The sequence below is a fragment of the Nomascus leucogenys genome, chromosome 13 (genome assembly GCF_006542625.1).
Source record: "Nomascus leucogenys isolate Asia chromosome 13, Asia_NLE_v1, whole genome shotgun sequence".
Classification (NCBI taxonomy): Eukaryota; Metazoa; Chordata; class Mammalia; order Primates; family Hylobatidae; genus Nomascus; species Nomascus leucogenys.
Window position 1 is genome coordinate 26038328 of NC_044393.1, and position 18461 is coordinate 26056788.

The 18461-nt window shown below is 46.7% G+C and overlaps 1 protein-coding gene across 1 annotated transcript in view; it reads left to right on the forward strand.

The window, feature by feature from the left end:
* The window catches only part of TTI1 (TELO2 interacting protein 1), a 48491-nt gene extending 30496 nt beyond the window's left edge, over positions 1-17995 (forward strand). Inside the window, exons 5-8 of the mRNA XM_003253562.2 lie at positions 2975-3115; positions 5346-5550; positions 5854-5941; positions 17368-17995. Coding sequence (XP_003253610.2) covers positions 2975-3115; positions 5346-5550; positions 5854-5941; positions 17368-17551 — 618 coding nt within the window. The 3' untranslated portion in view covers positions 17552-17995. The remainder of the gene's footprint in view (positions 1-2974; positions 3116-5345; positions 5551-5853; positions 5942-17367) is intronic.
* Positions 17996-18461: the final 466 nt, after the last annotated feature.

Consider the following 18461-nt stretch of genomic DNA (forward strand, 5'->3'; position numbering starts at 1 on the left):
TTCTAGAGAAAACCTGAACACTTCCTAATATATCCTGGCTTGCTGGCAGTTTGCCAAGCAGCACCCCCATCAGCAAGGGCTGAAAATATGTAGTAGTGACTGCAATAACAGCACGCAGTGGGATGGGGTAGAAGTGGGGGCAGGGCTTTTAGAATCACCCTGGAGAAGACCTTACACCCAAAGGGAAACAGCATTCCTCCCTACCCCCAAGCAGGAGTGAGAAACACAACTGTCGGCCAGGCGCGGTGGCTCATACCTGTAATCCCAGCACTTTCGGAAGCTGAGGTGGGTGGATCACCTGAGTTGGGAGTTTGAGACCAGCCTGACCAACATGGAGAAACCCCATCTCTACTAAAAACACAAAATTAGCCGGGCATGGTGGTGCATGCCTGTTATCTCGGCTACTTGGGAGGCTGAAGCAGGAGAATCGCTTGAACCCAGGAGGCAGAGGTTGTGGTGAGCCAAGATCAAACCATTGCACTCCAGCCTGAGCAACAAGAGTGAAACTTTATCTCAAAAAAAAAAAGAGAGAGAGAGAAACACAACTGCCTTAGTGACTCACTGTTAGTAATGAGTGTACATTGCCTTGCTCAGGGGTGATGGGCTCGGAAACCCTGATCCATAGATTATCTCAAATCTCAGGGTCTGTGTTGTGTGGAGTTTGTTTAGTCTTCCCAAGACAGCTCTTAGCATTCATCTGTTGTTCCATTCAGCAAGCACTTACCTTTTACCTGCACGGCTTTAATGTAGGTGCCTAGCTGAGACATTCAACGTACTGCTGTATATCCTTCAAGACCTTCCTTTTTGTAGAGGATTTGTAGCAGCTGTATACATACCATAGTTATTAAGAACATCAGTGTTGGAGTCAGACCTACATACCTGAATCAGTCCAAATCCTGTTTCTGCCTCTTATTAGCCATGTGACCTTGAGTAAGTTAATTCATCATTTTGAGCCTTAGCATCTTCATCAATAAAATGAAGATGATGGTACCTACCTCACAGGGTTGTTGATTATAAAACAGCCTGAAATAATACACGTACACTCATTCATGTGCTAAATGCTTATTGAGGACTAGTGCAGGTCAGGCAGAGGGTGTGTAGAGGGGGATAATGCAGACACGATCCCCGTCTTCACAGAACTCCCTGTCTTTTGTGGGGAGAGAGGCAATACACAGACTCATACATATTGGAGAAAGGCTGTCAAGGTAATAGCAGGTTCTGTTTGATAGAAAATAGTAATTCACCCATGCAGCAGATACGTGTTGGGAACCTACTCGGTGCAAAACCCTGCTGACTAAGACAGAGCTTACCTTCTGATTTAGCCTACGTCATCGGGGAAGGCCTCTCTGAGGTGGTAACATTTCTCAAGGCTGAGAAGGAGGCAGCCCTGCAAACGGGCAAGGAGAACATTCCAGGCAGAGGGGAAATATGCATCTTTGAGTCAATGAAATATAATGTAACTTGTCCCATTAATGACAGAGCTCAAATTCCAAGCCTGTCAGTGATACCAAAGCCATTTCCACTCTGCTCCCCTGATCCCCTGCTCCCCACTGTGCAGCTGAGCTTTCTCTTACTCCCTTGCCTAATTATTCACCCCTCAACGGCAGGGTCTCTTCTGTTCCAGTCTCAGTGTGGACCAGCACATAGTAGGCACCCAGTAGGATTTACTGCTTTGTGTTGGCCGGCTTCTCTCTGTCTTGCTAACGAGTGCCTCACCCTGTGAAGGTTGGCCGTCCATGCGGGAGGAAAGCCTGCGCTGGCTGTCCACGTGGGAGGGAAGCCTGCGCTGGCCGTCCACGCGGGAGGGAAGCCTGCGCTGGCCGTCCACGCGGGAGGGAAGCCTGCGCTGGCCGTCGTACTGACCGCTGCCTGTGACACTGATGCAGGCAGTCTCTTTTCAGTGAGTTTGAGATGTAAGAGATCAGGAAACAAGGAAGGTAAAATACCAGTTTACATGTTGGGTAGCCTAACCCTTTCTGGTGAGATTAGCCTGTACCTCAACTGCCTGCTGGGCCTCTCCATGTAGTGGTAACAGAACTCGGTCTCCCCTAGCCGCTCAACTTTCTCCTCCCGCGTGCTCCCCATCTCATTCAGTGGCATCTGCATCTCTTCAGCTGCTACCCCGAACCAAAGCAGCTCTTTTCAAACCCTCACTTCCCCTCCCCAGTATCCAGTCCTTCAGCAATTTAAGCTATGTCATCTCCAAAACAGATATCCAGTCCTTTCACTTCTCTCCTCTGCCGCCATCACGTGGCCACATCACTTTGCTCCTCATGTGGATCCTAAAGGGCCTCTTTGTTTCTCTGTCACCCTTCAAGTCTCTTCTCCACTCAGCAGCCAGAATGACCTTTCTAAAACATGAATTGTATCATGTCACTTTCCTGCTTAAAATACTTTGATGGCGCCCCACTGCGCTTAGTACAAAATAAAAGAAATTCCTAACAAACCCCTTTGTAGTTGGGCCCCGTTTTACCTCTTCTCTGTAACGCTCCACGCTGCCCTTCTTTCACTTCTTATGAAAGCTCTGTTCCACCTCTGAGTCTTCCTCACCATGGTTTCCAGTTGCATGACTCTTCACAGAACTAACTCCTACTCATCCTTTGTGTCTTCTTTTAGAAGCTCCTTCCCCAGCGAAGCCTTCCCAACAGTCTGTGGTTTAGATCCTTCCCCTCGTTTCTTTGCATTTCACCTTTGACTTCCCTTCTTGTCCCAATTGCTAATCATCTCTTCATTTAGGCGTTATCTAATTAAGGTCTTTCCCCAGCTGACCATGAACCCCCGCGAAGGCAAGGAAACGTGTATTTTGTCCCTGTGTGTCCCCTCAGTACCTAGCTGGTGCTTGGCGTGTAGTCAGCACTCAGAAAACAAGTATCCAATTAATACGTTTCTAAACGTTATTCTTTGGAAATGGTGACTTGATCCCAGGTATCTGTTTTCAAGCCTATACCATCTGCTGAAATCTTGTCTCTTTCAGGTCTTGGATGTGCTGGATCTGTGTGTGGTTGTTCTTCAGTCCCACAAAAACCAGCTGCTTCCCTTGGCTCATCGGGCCTGGCCCTCGCTCGTGCACCGACTCACACGGGACGCCCCCCTGGCAGTGCTTAGAGCCTTCAAGGTACTGCACCAGCATCCCCCATGGTCTGTTGTGAGGGTAGAGTTAGTAGGCACAGAGCTCACCGGGGCCTTTTGGATTGGTTCTCTTCACCCAATTGCAATGTCACATACTGTGAAGAAAGTATAGAAACATAAGAAAAGCACAAAGAAGAAAGTAACAGTCTCCTTTTGAATTTGAAGCAAATGAACTAGTAGATGAAAAGGCCAGGCAGGAAGCTCAGCACTCCTCCACACAGGAGTTCGTCTCCTTACAACCACTTTGCAAGGTAGGTATATTGTCTTTACTTTTGGCAGAGGAAGAAAGAAGCTCAGAGAAGTTAAGGAATTTTCTCACAATCGAACAGCTAGTAAGTGATACGAACCCAGAGCAGTGAGTTCACACCATATTCTTTGCACTGCACAGGAGTCAAGGTGAAGGGGCTGAGGTCCTAGCAGTGGGCATCCTCTGCCCAGCTGAGTGATGCTGCCAAAACCCAGGACCACCCATTTTCGTGTTGGGCTTAGGAACACCTAGCCCACCTTTCTCATAGTGTTGTCAGGGATGAAATGGGACTGTTTGGTGAAATGCTTTGAAAAGCTAACAGTCCTATATATATGTAAGGTATTATTCTCCCTGGCTTAGTTTGGATTACATTAGCATGGATATTTTAGCTTATTTATATCCTTTATTGTTCTAAAAAGCCCTTAAGGCAACCTGCAGAGATACATACCACAGCAAGCTGCCATAAATTAGAAGAAGGTGCGCAAGATGAGGCAGAGGGAAAAGATGTGTAGAGACACAAAATGAAGCTGGTAATGCACCAGATACAGTTGGCCAAAGTAGTTTGATCTTCTGTAAATTCTTCAGCATATACTAGACCAAATTAAAATATTAAAAATTGTTAATTTTTTTTCCCAAAACAAAATGCACAAAATGATACATGTGCGTGTGTATGTATGTGTGCCAAAGAAAGAGGGAGATTAGGCTGGTCGTGGTGGCTCACGCCTGTAATCCCAGCACTTTGGGAGGCGGAGGCAGGTGGATCACAAGGTCAGGAGTTCAAAAGCAGCCTGGCCAAGATGGTGAAACCCTGTCTCTACTAAAAATACAAAAATTAGCTGGGCGCAGTGGCAGGCGCCTGTAATCCCAGCTACTCAGAAGGCTGAGGCAGGAGAATTGCTTGAACTTGGGCTTCAGAGGTTGCAGTGAGCCAAGATCGTGCCACTGTGCTCCAGCCTGGGCGACAGTGAGACTCCATCTCAAAAAAAGAAAAAAAGAGATTAAGGGAGAGGGAGGTGGTATTGCTAAATCTTATCCAGATGTACCGTGGGGTGGGGTTTGGTGAGAATTAATAGGTTGTCTGAAATACCAGCAAGCATAGAAAAATGAAAAAAAATAAAGATGTGTACGCAATAACTGAGGCTGCTTTCCCCACGTGCAGACACGATAATGACACTGAGGTCTATAGAAGGTGTGCCATTCAGCTGAGGGACCTCAAATGAGAGCCTTGTTCTCTGCAAAATCAGCAAACACTGTGCTGGTTATGCCTTGCTTACCAGTTTTTAAAGAAATTCCTATTATCCTGTATACTCAGTCTTGTGCAGCGGAGCAAAACGTTTCAATATGTTCTGCTAGAGAAAGTTTAAAACAAGACATGCAAAGAAACTATCTGTTCTGAAAGATAAAATGAGGGTGATGTGCATAAGAGATTGTACAGCTGAACAGAAGGAACACCAAGTCGGCTGCAACTTCAGGGACCTTGGTTCAGCCCAGGGACCTTGGCCCAGTCACTAACCTCCTGATGCCTGCAAGTGGCAGCAGCTGGGCCATGGTGTTTGTGTTTGCTTAGCTAGCTAGAGTTAAAAGCATACGTATTTTCTCAAGGGATGTTAGGAAGATTCAAGAAATGATCTATGTGAACTGCTTTAAGCTCTTCTCTTTTTTTAAACAAAAATGGGAGGGAAATCAAGATATTAATCATATTATTCATCCAACCCAATATTCCTTTGAATTATTCCCCATGTAATCTGTATTTATGGGTAGAAGCAGCCATGCCTTGGGAGCAGAGACCTTCAAATTCATAACTGTCAGAATCACAAACCATGGGCAAGGAATTAACAGCAGTAATTCTAGTTGTTTTTTTTTTTTTTTTCCAAGCAGAGACCTAGATGAAATCGAATTACCAAGCATTCTTTAGCTCTCTTGCTGCCTTGGCGATGTTCACTCACCAGGTTGGGGGCTGTTTCTGCAGGTTTTACGTACCCTGGGAAGCAAGTGTGGTGACTTTCTACGCAGCCGGTTCTGCAAAGATGTCCTGCCAAAGCTGGCTGGCTCCCTAGTCACCCAGGCCCCCATCAGTGCCAGGGCTGGACCAGTTTACTCGCACACGCTGGCCTTCAAGTTGCAACTGGCTGTCTTACAGGGCCTGGGCCCCCTCTGTGAGAGACTGGACCTAGGTGGGTACCAGGCAGTTCCACCTGAACACACACACAGCATCTGTCTCACCCCTGCCATCATGCCCCACCCCTGCCATCATGCCGTCTGCTTAGTTGTGCCCCCCTCCCCTCCCCTCTGTGTACCTCCTTCCGTCTTATTTTGGCCTCATTTGTCCATTTATCTTGATGTGTTCTTTGGCGGGATGGAGTAGAGAGCCCAGGGCATCTTGCCTAGCTGTTGCAGTTTCTCCAGACACAGTTGGTCACTGCTTGTCCCAAATGAAGTGTGAGGGCTGATGCTTGTTTTGTTTTTATTTTCTGCAGGTGAGGGTGACCTGAATAAAGTGGCTGATGCCTGCTTGATTTACCTCAGCGCCAAACAGCCCGTGAAATTACAAGAGGCTGCCAGGAGGTACGTCTGCCTGATCACCCGCATCCCTTTACGTTTGTTCTAAATTACAGATGATTTGCTAATGGCAAGCAGAGTTGAGGCATCTCTGCTCTTTTCTCTCTCTCCCTGCCGGGTTAAGATGATTTCTTTAACTGTGCCAGCACTAGAGATGGTATTTTTACTAGATCTGTTTCTCTTTGCCAGTAACCTTTTCCTCTGCTGCAAAGTCAGCAACAATTCCAGAGGGTCAAGAAGCAGAAAGACGGTGTGCTAGAGAGGACTCAGCACCCTCCTGGTTGGAGGGGAATCGGCTTCTAGGCCTGGAGACCAGGTGCCTGGCACTTCTTCATGCTTTGGCTTCTTCAACAGCAAAGTGAAAGTGCTGGGTTCCTGATACGGCATACGTCGACTCCACGGCAGGTCTTAGATGGGTTTCGGTGCCGTGAACCCTCACAAGTGCCATGCAGAATTGTTTGTGTGTAGGCAGGTGCACATGTGCCTTTTTCTAATAGGAACCATTCATAGGTTCTAATAGGAATCTGTGACCCAAAGAACATTAAGAGCTGCCAGACTAATGGTTTAAAGGGCCTTTTCTGATTCTGAAACTAGATGATTCCAATTTCTAAGAGTTTGACCATGCTTATTTGAGAAAAGCTGTATCACCTCTAGGAGAAGAAGCTGTTGCTGGTTACTTTAGAACTAAGAGCTGAAACTCTGAGCACAACAGCATTCCCCAGACATGAGACCCAAAATCTACTCTGCCCCTCTTCTCCAAGCTTTCCTTCCAGGTGGGAGCAGCCTGCATCCTGGAACTGCCATCCCAGGATAGGTCTGCTGCTGGGGCGAAAGCTGGGCCTGGCACTCTGTGCCTCTCTGAGCCCTGCAGCTCCTTCAGCCTCACCAGCTTCACGCCTGCAGCAGAATCCCTGCTTCTTCCTAGCTTCTAGAGGCACATCTCTGATCCTCTTCAGTGGGGTAGGAGTTAGGAGTCAACTCATTCCCTGAGGGGCGGAAAGGCTGCTCTGACTGTGCAGTGAGGAGAGCCAGCTTGCTCCTTAGAAACCTTTCACTCCCTGGGAGTGATGGTAATATCTTCTTGAATTGATTTATTGTCCTTCGCTGTTTTTTGCTCTTGATTTCCCGTTTCCTTTTTTCTTCCTGTCCCTTTCCCGTCACATCCCTTAGTCCCAGAATCAGTCATAGTTTCATGAGCACAGGGGCGCATCCTAACCAGCTTCTGTCCCCAGGCATTTTTATTCCATACAGAATCAATTTAGGACGAAAATAGTCCTCCCTGGGCGGTGCCCCTGGAGCTCATTGTGCTGTGATTTAAAGTGCAACTCAAGAACATAATGAGTTTATCTTGAAGTAAATCCTTTTAGATGCCTATTACAACCAAGAGTTAAAGGTCTGATTTTCACATTCCCCATTCCATTCTACTTTTCCTACATCCACCCCATCCCATCCTTCAAGTTTAGAACCATCAAATAAGCTAATGTTCTCAATTCATTATCTTTTCATTTCTAATTCTCTTTTTTGCTGCTGAAAGCAATTAAACCCGGAATTGGACCTTGCTGAATCTTGAGCTGGTGTTCAGGGAGCCTCAGGTGGAGGAATACGCAGCCCCACCACTTGACCGCAGCTCCCTTTGTTTGCTCCAGCACATTCCGTTCAGCGGTTGAGTCAGATGGCCTCCCTCCTGACGGGCAGGGAGGGGGAGGAAGAGCTAGGTGGATTGCTTCACACATGTCACTTGCAAACTTATCTTGAAGTTGGGGAAAAAAATCAGTCTTGTCCTTGATCAAGAGCTGATTTGGCATCTTGATTCTGAAATTAATAAGCTCTCTAAGTGGGAGAAGAAGCCTGAAACAATAGGAAACCTGGTCTCTCTGTGAGCCTCATTACCACATGGAGAGAGGGGTGGGTGGGTGGGCCACTTAGTATTGAAAAGTCATACCTGGCGGCTGGGTGCGGTGGATGGCTCATGCCTGTTATCCCAGAGCTTTGGGAGTCTGAGGCAGGCAGATCACAAGGTCAGGAGTTCAAGACCAGCCTGGCCAACATGGTGAAACCCTGTCCCTACTAAAAATACAAAAAGTTAGCTAGGCATGGTGGCAGGAACCTGTAATTCCAGCTACTCGGGAAGCTGAGGCAGGAGCATCACCTGAACCTGGGAGGCGGATGTTGCAGTGAGCCAAGACCACACCACTGCACTCCAGCCTAGGTGACAGAGTGAGACTCCGTCTAAAAAGAAAAGTCATACCTACTAGTACTGAGGAACCAAGTCCCCTGCATGAGGTGGAGTCTCCATCTCAGCACATGGCTCTGCCGTGCATCCCGTTGTTTGTTCTTAATTCTTCTCTTTCCTTCACACCCTACATCCATGACCAAAAGTAAAGCCCGCCTACCTCACTTGGAAAATTGCTCTCAAAACGACTTCTCTCAGAACGACACCTCCAAGCCACTAGGCCAGGCCAGGCCGCCATCATCTCCCACCAGAATGACAGACCTCACCACCGGTCCCACTTCCACTCCTGCCCCTCTAGATATTCTCCATACTGCAGTCGGAGTGACACACTTACGCACGCTTACCCTCATGGGAGAAGAGAAAGCTATGTTCTTTGCAAGGGCCCAAATGGGAACCTTGGCTTAGTATTCAGAAAAGCCAGAGATACTTAGTTTCCAATCCTAGGCAGGTGACCAGCTTGCTTTGGAAGTGGCTCTCCTGTCTGCCAGAGGGCTGGTGAGGGAACCTCTCAGGGCAGGAGGCTGCTCCGAGGCCTCCTGCCTTCTGGAAGGAGAGGGATGTGCACCAACCCTGTAGAGCAGCCATGTCTGTGGGCCCCTCTGGCAGGCGGGCTTAGGACCTCCAAGGGGCGCCTTCATCGAGTTGGGGTGGAGGCGAACTTAGCAGCCCCATGAGAGTTCATCTTTATGTGCATCATGCTTGGGTTTTTCCTTGCTCCCATTTGCTTTTCCTGGCTCCAAAGAATGACCAAACCAGTGTTTGCTTTTTTAATTTGTCATATTAAATATAGCCTTTGTGGCAGCCTTTTACATCCAGGCTGTAAACTCTAGAAATGGAAATTGATCAGGGGGTGGTTGATATAACCAAGGTTGTAAATGCTAAGAACGGAGATGCCATTCCAGTTTAATGCTTTTATCTAGCAAATGTGCCTTGTATGGAGGGGGCATAAATCTTCCAACTGGTGGAGGCATGGGGGAGGGGCAGGGGAAGGTGGGGGCAGGGTGTGACCTTGCTGTGTGTTACCACCAGGTGTCACTGTTAACTGGCAATGAAAAAAAAAAAAAGCCAGCTCCCCCAAAGTCCCTCTAGTTAAGTAACTTCAATGGATAACAAATGTGCAAATCATATTTGTGGTGTGGGAGGAGGGCTTAACATACCAGGAGCTAAAAATAAGACAGTGTCCCTGAGGGTAGGCATTGGATTACAGACAACAGGTCAGATCACACCCATCTCAGCCGACTGCAATGGCAAACTTTGCTGATTGAAATTCTCAGTCTCCAAGATGTCTCCTGGCATGCCCTGGGCCTTCACAGTTCTGTGTCTTTCTGTCCATGTAGCTTTTCCCTACTGTACATGAAAGGAATTTGAAAAAAGAGCATACACCCCAAATTTCTGTTTGTCCTTCAAGTCCATACATGTACTTAGCCTAGTTGAACTCCATTAAAACCATACTCCTTGGGCCAATCTCTTAGCAGACTCTGAGACTCCCTGGCTTTTGCATTGAGGTTTTATATCATCCAATGAGCCTTTTACCCTGGGCTAAAAGGAAACAAAACTAGACAATACCTATTTTTGAAAAGATGAAGTCAGGCCGTGTGCTGTGGCTCACGCTTGTAATCCCAGCGCTTTGGGAAGCTGAGGTGGGAGAATCACTTGGGCTCAGGAGCTCCAGGCCAGCCTGGGCAACATGGCGAAACCCTGTCTCTACTGAACATATAAAAATTAGCCAAGCATGGTGGTGTGCACCTGTTGTCCCAGCTACTTGGGAAGCTGAGGCAGGAGGATCACCTGAGCCTTGGAAGGTTAAGGCCATAGTGAGCCGCGATCACACCACTGCACTCCAGCCTGGGCAACAGAGTGAGACCCTGTTTCAAAAAAAAAAAAAAAAAGAAAAAGAAAAAGAAAAAGATGAAGTCAGTGCCCAACAAGTCTCATGATAGAAAAAGCTTTTAGGATGCTTGGCCTCCACCCCCAGTCCTACCCCCACCTGCTAACCCCAGAGCCCAGATAGGGATGCAGGGTGCCAGCAGGTGGTGACCAGCTGGTGTACCTTCTGGCCACACAAGTCCTGGATGCTGTTATTGCTGTAACCCCTGATGGGGCGCTGGGGAGGTTGCCATTCCAGCTCCCTCTGCCTTGCCATTGTGTGTGAGAGAAAAAGCAGCAGTCTTGCTTTGGACAAACCGAGGTTCAGATCTTACTGGCCATGTGACCTTGAGCAAATGATTTAGCTTCATTTCATTTTCTTCCTCTGTAAACTGGGGGTGATGAAAACCCCATTCTCATAGAGTCCTTGTGGATGAATCACATTAGTATGTTCAAGGAGTCTCCAGGTACTGTTCTAGGGACTGGAATTAGAGGGAACAAGATAGGGGCCTCTACCCTCTGCTTGTGTTCTGAAGGTATATTTACATCTGTGTACACACCTATGTGGGGTACATTGTATGTAAATTTCCCAAATATGTTATACATGATGTGTATGTTACACATACACACAGACACTGGCCACAGAATTTCTAGTTGTAAGCCTGCTTCATCTTTACTAAAATCTGAACTGGGGATTTCACCTCGAAAGGATCTTTTTCATGTTAATTGTGCCACCACCGTTTGCAGAAGTCAGGACCAGGTTTGAAGGTTCATTTACTGACTGACTTCCCTGCTCTCTTTCTAGCAGTAGGATCCCATCCCATCAAAGAACCAGCTGGTGCCTTCAAACCCTGGACGAACACCGACTGGCACAGGCTCATTCATTTCATCCCTGTCAGAGCCCCAACTCCTCTCTTTACCCACACATGAGCCTATTGTATTTGAACGGATGAGGAGCCACAGAGGTGATCCATTAGTACAGCTGAGCTTGAAATTAGTAGCTCATCCCCTTAAATGGTGTGGGCAGTTTGGCTGAGCTTGGACTGCAAAGCTGTTCCCCCTTGGATTGCACCCAGCATGGAAATGAGGACACACCTAATATTTTTTTCTTTTGACACTTGATTAATAGTTGACAAATCCAAACCCAAGTAGTTAGCTTTCCTATTATCCATCTTTTGACAGGCATTGCTGCTTTTCTTTTTGAGTCCCATTGTTCTAAAAATACACGCAGATCTGAAGCTATTCACTGTGCATATATAGGCCTGATTTCATGGTGTCAAAGATAAGAGACATCTGGCAGGCAGATTACAAACCAAGTGGGTTGCTGGGTTTCAGAACTGAAGGCAGGGACCTCTGGGCTACTTAAATCTACTTAAATTCAATGCTGCCAATTCTGTCCCTACTTCCTTGGTGTTGTCATGTCACTGATAACCTGCCAGGGTCAACCATCTTACTACCCGGTAGGAAAGCCAAGCGTTGGGTGTGTGTGCGCAGTGCATGCCGTGCCAGGTTGGGAGCAGAACGCTCTCGATGACAGATCGAGCCTGGTCGCAGCACCGCCTGCACAAAGTGGGTTTTGGTCGTCAGAGGCTGTGGTCAACCACAGGGTAGTCATTTCCTCACTCTGCAGGCTCTGTCATCCCTCTTGAACACCTCAGAGGCGTGGAAGTAAATGTTGTCTCAGTACTGAGTAAAGTAGCCAAGGAGATGATCTCTATTTGTCTTATTGTATATATGTATTTTAAAAGATTTTTATTGGGTCTCTTATGATGAGCCAAGTGCTGTGTTGAGAGTTGAAGATTTTCAAAGATAACTATCAAGACCTCACATTGTTGTTCAATAGCAAGATAACTTGGGCAAATTAATTCACTTCTCAAAGTCTCTTTTTTCTCATCTGTAAGACCGAAAAAAGCATATATGTTACTTTGCTTATTTCACCTACTACAATGACGACAAAGTCAGGTAGCAAAAAATACTGCCACAGAGTACAAGTCACTAAATAGTAGTTGTTAATCATTATTTAAATTTCTTCTTATTCCAAAAATGACTTGGAGCATCTTATAAATTGTTTGTAACAAAGGAAAAAGGAAGGAAGTGAAGAAATTTTTTAAACGGAAAAATAACAGCAAAAACAAGATGAGACCAAGTTGAGGTTGATATAGGCAATACAGTTAGAGCCCTGCACCCTTGCTAGAGAGGAGCTTTCAGACTGGCTCTGTGCTTCCTGACAGACAGCAAAGAGGAAAATGGTACAGGAAGTACCTGAATAAGAGTTTTTAAAAAGAAAAGGAAAGAAAGCTTTTCAGAAAGAAGCATGGCTTTCCTTATTACTGAGGCTTGAGGAAAATTTCTCTGTGGGTCATCTTAAAAGAACACTGGGTACTGTTGTGACTAATATCCTCAATGTCCTTGCAGTAAATACAGAAGTACATTTCCTAGAGCTGTTTCTGAAGGCATCCGTGAGTGGAGGCTGCTGGCTTAGTGCCAAAGCACAGGTTACAGGAAAACAGTTCAGGCAGGAGGTGGGCAAGCCTACCTAGGCTGCTATGAAGATGTCTTTATCTTCAAGGGTACATACCTTCCAGGGAGGGGCAGGAAACAATGTGGCCCGAGAGTGCAGCCAGCTGGGGGAAAGGTCCGAGTCAGCCCTCATAGTGCTCCGCACAGAATGCCACTTTGAAATCTGTGCCCAACACACTGTCGTGGGATCTAGGCTTGCAGGGTTCCTGGAGGCAGGAGAACTGGCCAGATGGAAAGGGCTGCTTTTAAATCTCGCCCCAGTGGGATTTAAACCCTCCTAGATTCTGGCTTATTTTTGAATTGTCTATAACAGATTGGACCTCTCAGCGCCATATCCTTTTAAATATGCACAAAGCAGTGGAATTATTTCTCTGCATTTATGATACTTTATCCTGTGGCACTTCAGGGGTATGGTCAGCAGCATTTGCTTCTACTGGTGTTTATGGTTTTAAGTCCTGCTCTTGTTGCATTTAAATATTTTTGATATGGGTCTCTGTGTGAGTATGCATGTTGGCGTTAGATCGATAGATGAATGGTTTTGAACAGGTAAACATAGTTAAGTCTAACGAGCATGTATAGCTGCAAAGGTAATTGGTAGTATTTATCTGGAGAGTAAATCGTTGCTTCAAGTCATAATCCTCCATTTCCAACATTTAGAAACAAAAAATGACCTCCGTGCAGGGGAAGATAGCTAAATTGAATAGCAAGAAAGGACAGGCTTGAAATACTGGTTAGCCAATGAACCAAGACCCATTAGAGTAAATTACCAAGTATAGAAACATAACCCCACTGCTTGCTGGCTAGGACGCATCGACACCCTGAGCATCCATTTGTTTAAAAGGAAACACACAGCCTCCTTTGCAGCATCAGCATGCACAGAGTGGTGGGAGAAGAGATGGACAGAGTGGAGGAGAGTGTGGAGGCTGTGCTGCCAGAGAGGGAACAACGGGAACACCAAAATAACTTAGTGGGTATGCCTGCTTTCCCACAAGTGAGCTTACTTTCCCACTGCATTTAACCATGCCCACATAGAGAGAGCCTGTATCGTATTCCTAAGGAGACATTTCTGAGTAACTTCTTTAGAAGCTCCAAATAAGTAAGCAAACAAACAGATCACAAAGCCACATGTTCTTTACCACTGGCATTTACCCTGATGGCTCATGAGAGCATTTTATAAATCCAGAAAGAGACGGAGAACAGCAGATCCCTCAAGCAAGTAATTGACAGAGGAAGAATAGCCTGTCACCCAGGAGAGCTGGAAGCCCCGCATTTCAGTTACAGTTTATTTAGCTTTACTGGGCCTTCATTGGCTGGCGGTTTTCTAGATCTCCCTTTGAGCAGATGTTGTCTAGACAGAGATGGTGAGAACATACTCTGTAATATTCGCTCCTGCAGCAGAGCAGAGGGGGTTCTTTTTGGTTTTGCCATATTGGGAGGCTGAGGGTGGGTAATGATCCAGTGCCCATGATTGAAAACTCGTGGTCTGTTGGAGCTACCAGGGATCTTAGAACTGGTCTGGTCCACTTGCTCTTTACAGAGAAGCAACTTGCCGTGCCTCTCCTCAGGAAGCCATGCCTGGTGCCACCTGCACATCACGTCTAGGATGGCCCTTGCCACGGTGTGCCATGGGCCTCTGTGATCCCTTAGTCTACCCCAGCAGACAGGGAGCCCTGAGGGCAGAGCCCTTTTTGTCCCTCTCTCTTTGTGCCTCAAGCACCTCAATTAGTGCCTGGGCTGGACCAGGCTCTAGTAAATGTTTGATGAACCACGAAGAGATAAGACTTAAACCCAGCTGACCAGATTCCGGGAGCATGTTTCCTCCCTCCTCATTCCCACCTCCTCACCCCCAGCTTGCTCACTAGAAGCACCCCCATATTGATCACGAAGGAAGGAGCCGCTTCTGGTTTGGCATCTGGAGTTTATTAGGTACTTACTGATAGCCGTCAGTTGTAGATAGGGCTGAAGTGCAGGCAAATGGCTGCCTGCATGGAGTGAAATTCAATAAAACCGCATTTTAAGTGAAAAATCAGTATAAACACCAGGCTTCTTTGCCATGGAAACAGGTTGCTTAGAAACTGTCTAACAGCGAGTTCTAAATTTTTTAAAGTCAAGTTATCATTTAAGCTACACGGCCCTACAGGTTATTGAGAGATAATCACTCGCCTCAGGACACTCGGAGGCATGTGGCACAGCTGAGTGCCTCCCAATACTCTGGGGACCAGATAATCTCTTGATAACTGTGCTCTCTGGAGCCACTGATTTGGGCCTGGGGGGAGGAGAAAGAAATTTTTGTTCAGGAGTTAAATGGTGTACATATATTTTTTAAAAAGTGTTTCTCTTTGGGTTTGAAAAAAGATGGAACTGGCCATTTGGCGTGTTCAACAGCCATCCCTGTGCATCGCAAGATGTATTGGGAACATTTTCCAGGCAGTTACCCCAGTCACTTCAAAGCAGAGGTCCTGTCTTTGTCTTCTGGCATTGGCTTATGCAAAAGGAGTTTTCAACAACTTTGGCTTTCAGCTGTTCACTCTCTGGGGGTCCCTCTTCCCAGCTAAGGCTGGGCAGGAACTGGCCCCAGGACAAAGTGACACCAGAGTTTGGAACAAAGCCTGGCGCTAAGCACTCAGATCAGACCTCCTGGGCCTCAGGCTCAGCTCCCAGGGGCTTAAAGCCAACAAGGGTGCCATTCGGAACTTGTCGCGTTTAGAGTTCAGCAGGCCGTGTGCCTCTCAGGGAGTGAGAGCACAGCTACGCCTGCCAGCCATCTGGTTGCATGGCACGGCATTTGCTCCCCACCTCAGGCATGCAGAGGACCAAGTATATTGCATTTGTTTCGTCCTGAAAATAATGGGCGAAATTAGAACACCATTGGCTGAGAACTGGGACACCCCCACCAAGTCAGTATGGAGAAAATTATGAGTGAAACAAAAGACAAATGTTTTGCCCTTTTCAGGGTATCTGAAAATTATCCATGGCATGGCAGTGCTGCTAAGATTGGTAGTGATAATTATGCCTCAGACTGTCTGTCTCTCTCTCTCTCTTTCTGGAAGAAAAGAAGGAATACTGTTTTCATCATATACTTCAAAGTGTTGTCCTGCACCTCCTCTCCTCAGAGCCTCAGAACAAAGCTGTGAGGAGAGTGGGCCAGGTGTGATCATCTTTGGAGAAAGAGGAAACAGGTTCATGAGGCAAAATAACTTGCTCCAAGCCACAGAAGTGGGAGAAGGAACATGCATTCCTGCTGTTCTGGGGCATCTGCCCCTTTAAGAGCAAAGAAATGAGACCCAAAACAGCCCTTCCAAGAGTTTGGCTCTTGCCTAATAAAAGAAGGTGAACTTTGCACATGTTTTTCCTTTGCTTTTCTGTTAATATTTTATGTGGATATCTTGCAGGGCAAAAAGAGTGGCTTATTTTCTTTTCCTTTCCTGCCAATGAGTACAACATTCATATTTAGCATGTTAAAAAGAGCTCAGAAAATGAACATTGCAGCATTTTCATGCTGTGTAAGTCAGAGCGCAGCTATGATTGAACTGGGCTGTGGCACCGCTTTGCTGGGTGTTGCCCAGATAAAAATATTTCTTGAAGCTGGGAGAGCACCATGCTGTAGCTTGAGAAATTGTTCCAGCTCTTGAAAGGGGAAAAAAAAAAATCAAATGAAACCATTTGCATTCTAACAGTCTTTGGCACCAGGGAAAACTGTCAACTGTGTCACGTGTAAATAGAAATCTGCTCCCCGCTTTTGGTGCATTTTTTCATAATTTCCCTTGCCACTCTAATTATCAAAGATATTTTTATTTTTAAACAAAAATTGTCTCCCACGCAGGCCTCATCTCCTTTCTGCGGTGAAGTGGAAACGATGAATTAGAATATTCTAATCACTTCTCCAACAACCGCTGTGGAGGTTATAAACACAAGATTATCCTAAGCAAAGAAAACTAAATTGTTTGGGCACAGAACAGGCCAGGAAAAAATTCAGTAGGCCGGGCCCGGTGCTCACGCCTGTAATCCTATACTTTGGGAGGCCGAGGAGGGTTGATCACCTGAGGTCAGGAGTTCAAGACCAGCCTGGCCAACATGGTAAAACCCTGTTGCCCAGGCTGGAGTGCAATGGCGCGATCTCGGCTCACTACAACCTTCACCTTCTGGGTTCAAGCAGCCAGTCCTGCCCCAGGAGAATAAAGGAACCCTTTGACAGCCTGCCAAAGGTGGCATATTCTGTGGATCTGATCCCCGTGGGGAAACGGGCTCCTCACACGGGAGCCTTAAGTGTCTGTTCATACCACCAAGTATCCATGGCTCTCAGCCAGGAAGGGTTCAACTGCTGAGTTCAGCACCGTGCTGGAGAACCATAATATTAAGGCTTGCTCAGGGCCCCCGAGCAGGACAGGGAGCCCCGCCCTGGGCCTGCCCCCAACCCTGGGCTGGGCCTGTGAGCTGAGCAAAGCCTTTAAGAAAGGGTACACTCTGTCATTTTTCTTCTTTGTGAAAACTCCTGAGCTTTCTACTCTGGAACTCAACCTCTTTCTTTGCCAAGAGCTTGTTCGCTGTCGATATTGTTCTGCTCAGACTAATTACTGGTTTCTGTATGTCAGTGGATATGAAACTGTTAACCTGTATTTCTGTCGGGCTTTGGGACCATCCTACCAGTCCTGTCTTAGGAACTCAAGTGGGTTTTTTCTACTATTTGAAGTGACTTGATATTGTTATCAGTTTCTTCTCAAATAGCCCGGTAAACAGCCTCCTGGTTGGGGCTGTAGCATTCCCCACCTTCCCTCCCTGTACCCTCTACTCACTCCTTTCCATCTCTCCACAGCGTCTTCCTCCACTTGATGAAGGTGGACCCAGACTCCACCTGGTTCCTCCTGAACGAGCTTTACTGCCCTGTGCAGCTCACACCTCCCCACCCCAGCCTCCACCCCGTGCAGCTGCACGGGGCCAGTGGGCAGCAGAACCCCTACACGACCAACGTGCTCCAGCTGCTCAAGGAGCTGCAGTGACCCTGCTCCCCCACCACAGAGGCCACCAATCCCTCCCCTACTGCCAGCCAGAAGTTGGGCTGACCCCACCCCGGCCATAGGCGGTGGCAGCGGCAGCAGAGAAGGTGAATTAGTCAGCCAATCGATTTATAAATTGATCGATCACACAACTGCTTAGAAATGGATTGAAGGAAAGTAGCTGACTGTTATTTATATTTCATACCTTGTGTTTTCAAGTGACATTGTCTGGTGGCTCTAAGGGTTTAACTCCTTAGCCTACCATCTCTATAGCCCCAGCTCCCTCACAGGTCACACACACACACACACACAAGAGGTCAGTTCCCCTCCATCTGCATACACCTCCCTCTCTTCAAATAATGAGATGGAATTAATTTGTTTTACCTAGCCTGATCTTTGGGAAACAAACAGAAATAAAGACAGTTCTTGGATGAAAAGTATGATCAAGAGCTCACTTTGAAGTTTTTTTATTTAAACTGGATGGTTTTTTTTAAAATGAGTTTATATTCTTGAATGGTTAATATAGAACCATGGTATAAAATCCAAATCCAAGCAGTACAAAACAGAAAACAGTGAAGAGTAAATCTCCCCCTCCCCATTTCCCAGCCGTCTGGTTTCTCTCTCCAAAGGCAACCACTCGTAACAATGTTTTGGATACTTTTTAAGCAGGAGGTTAATTTTTTTTTAACTTTTTACTATGGGTAATAGTGTAAATTCCCATGTCCCCATGAACCCGGCTTCCCTGGCAGTCAGCATGTGGCCAGGCTTGCTTCCTATGTGCCCTGCCCATGTACCTCCCTCTCCATGCCCCGGATTTTTTTGAAGCAAATCCCAGATGTTACATTGAAACTTTTTTTGAATGTACAACCACAATACCATTATCACACCTAACCAAATTAACAATGACCCTTTA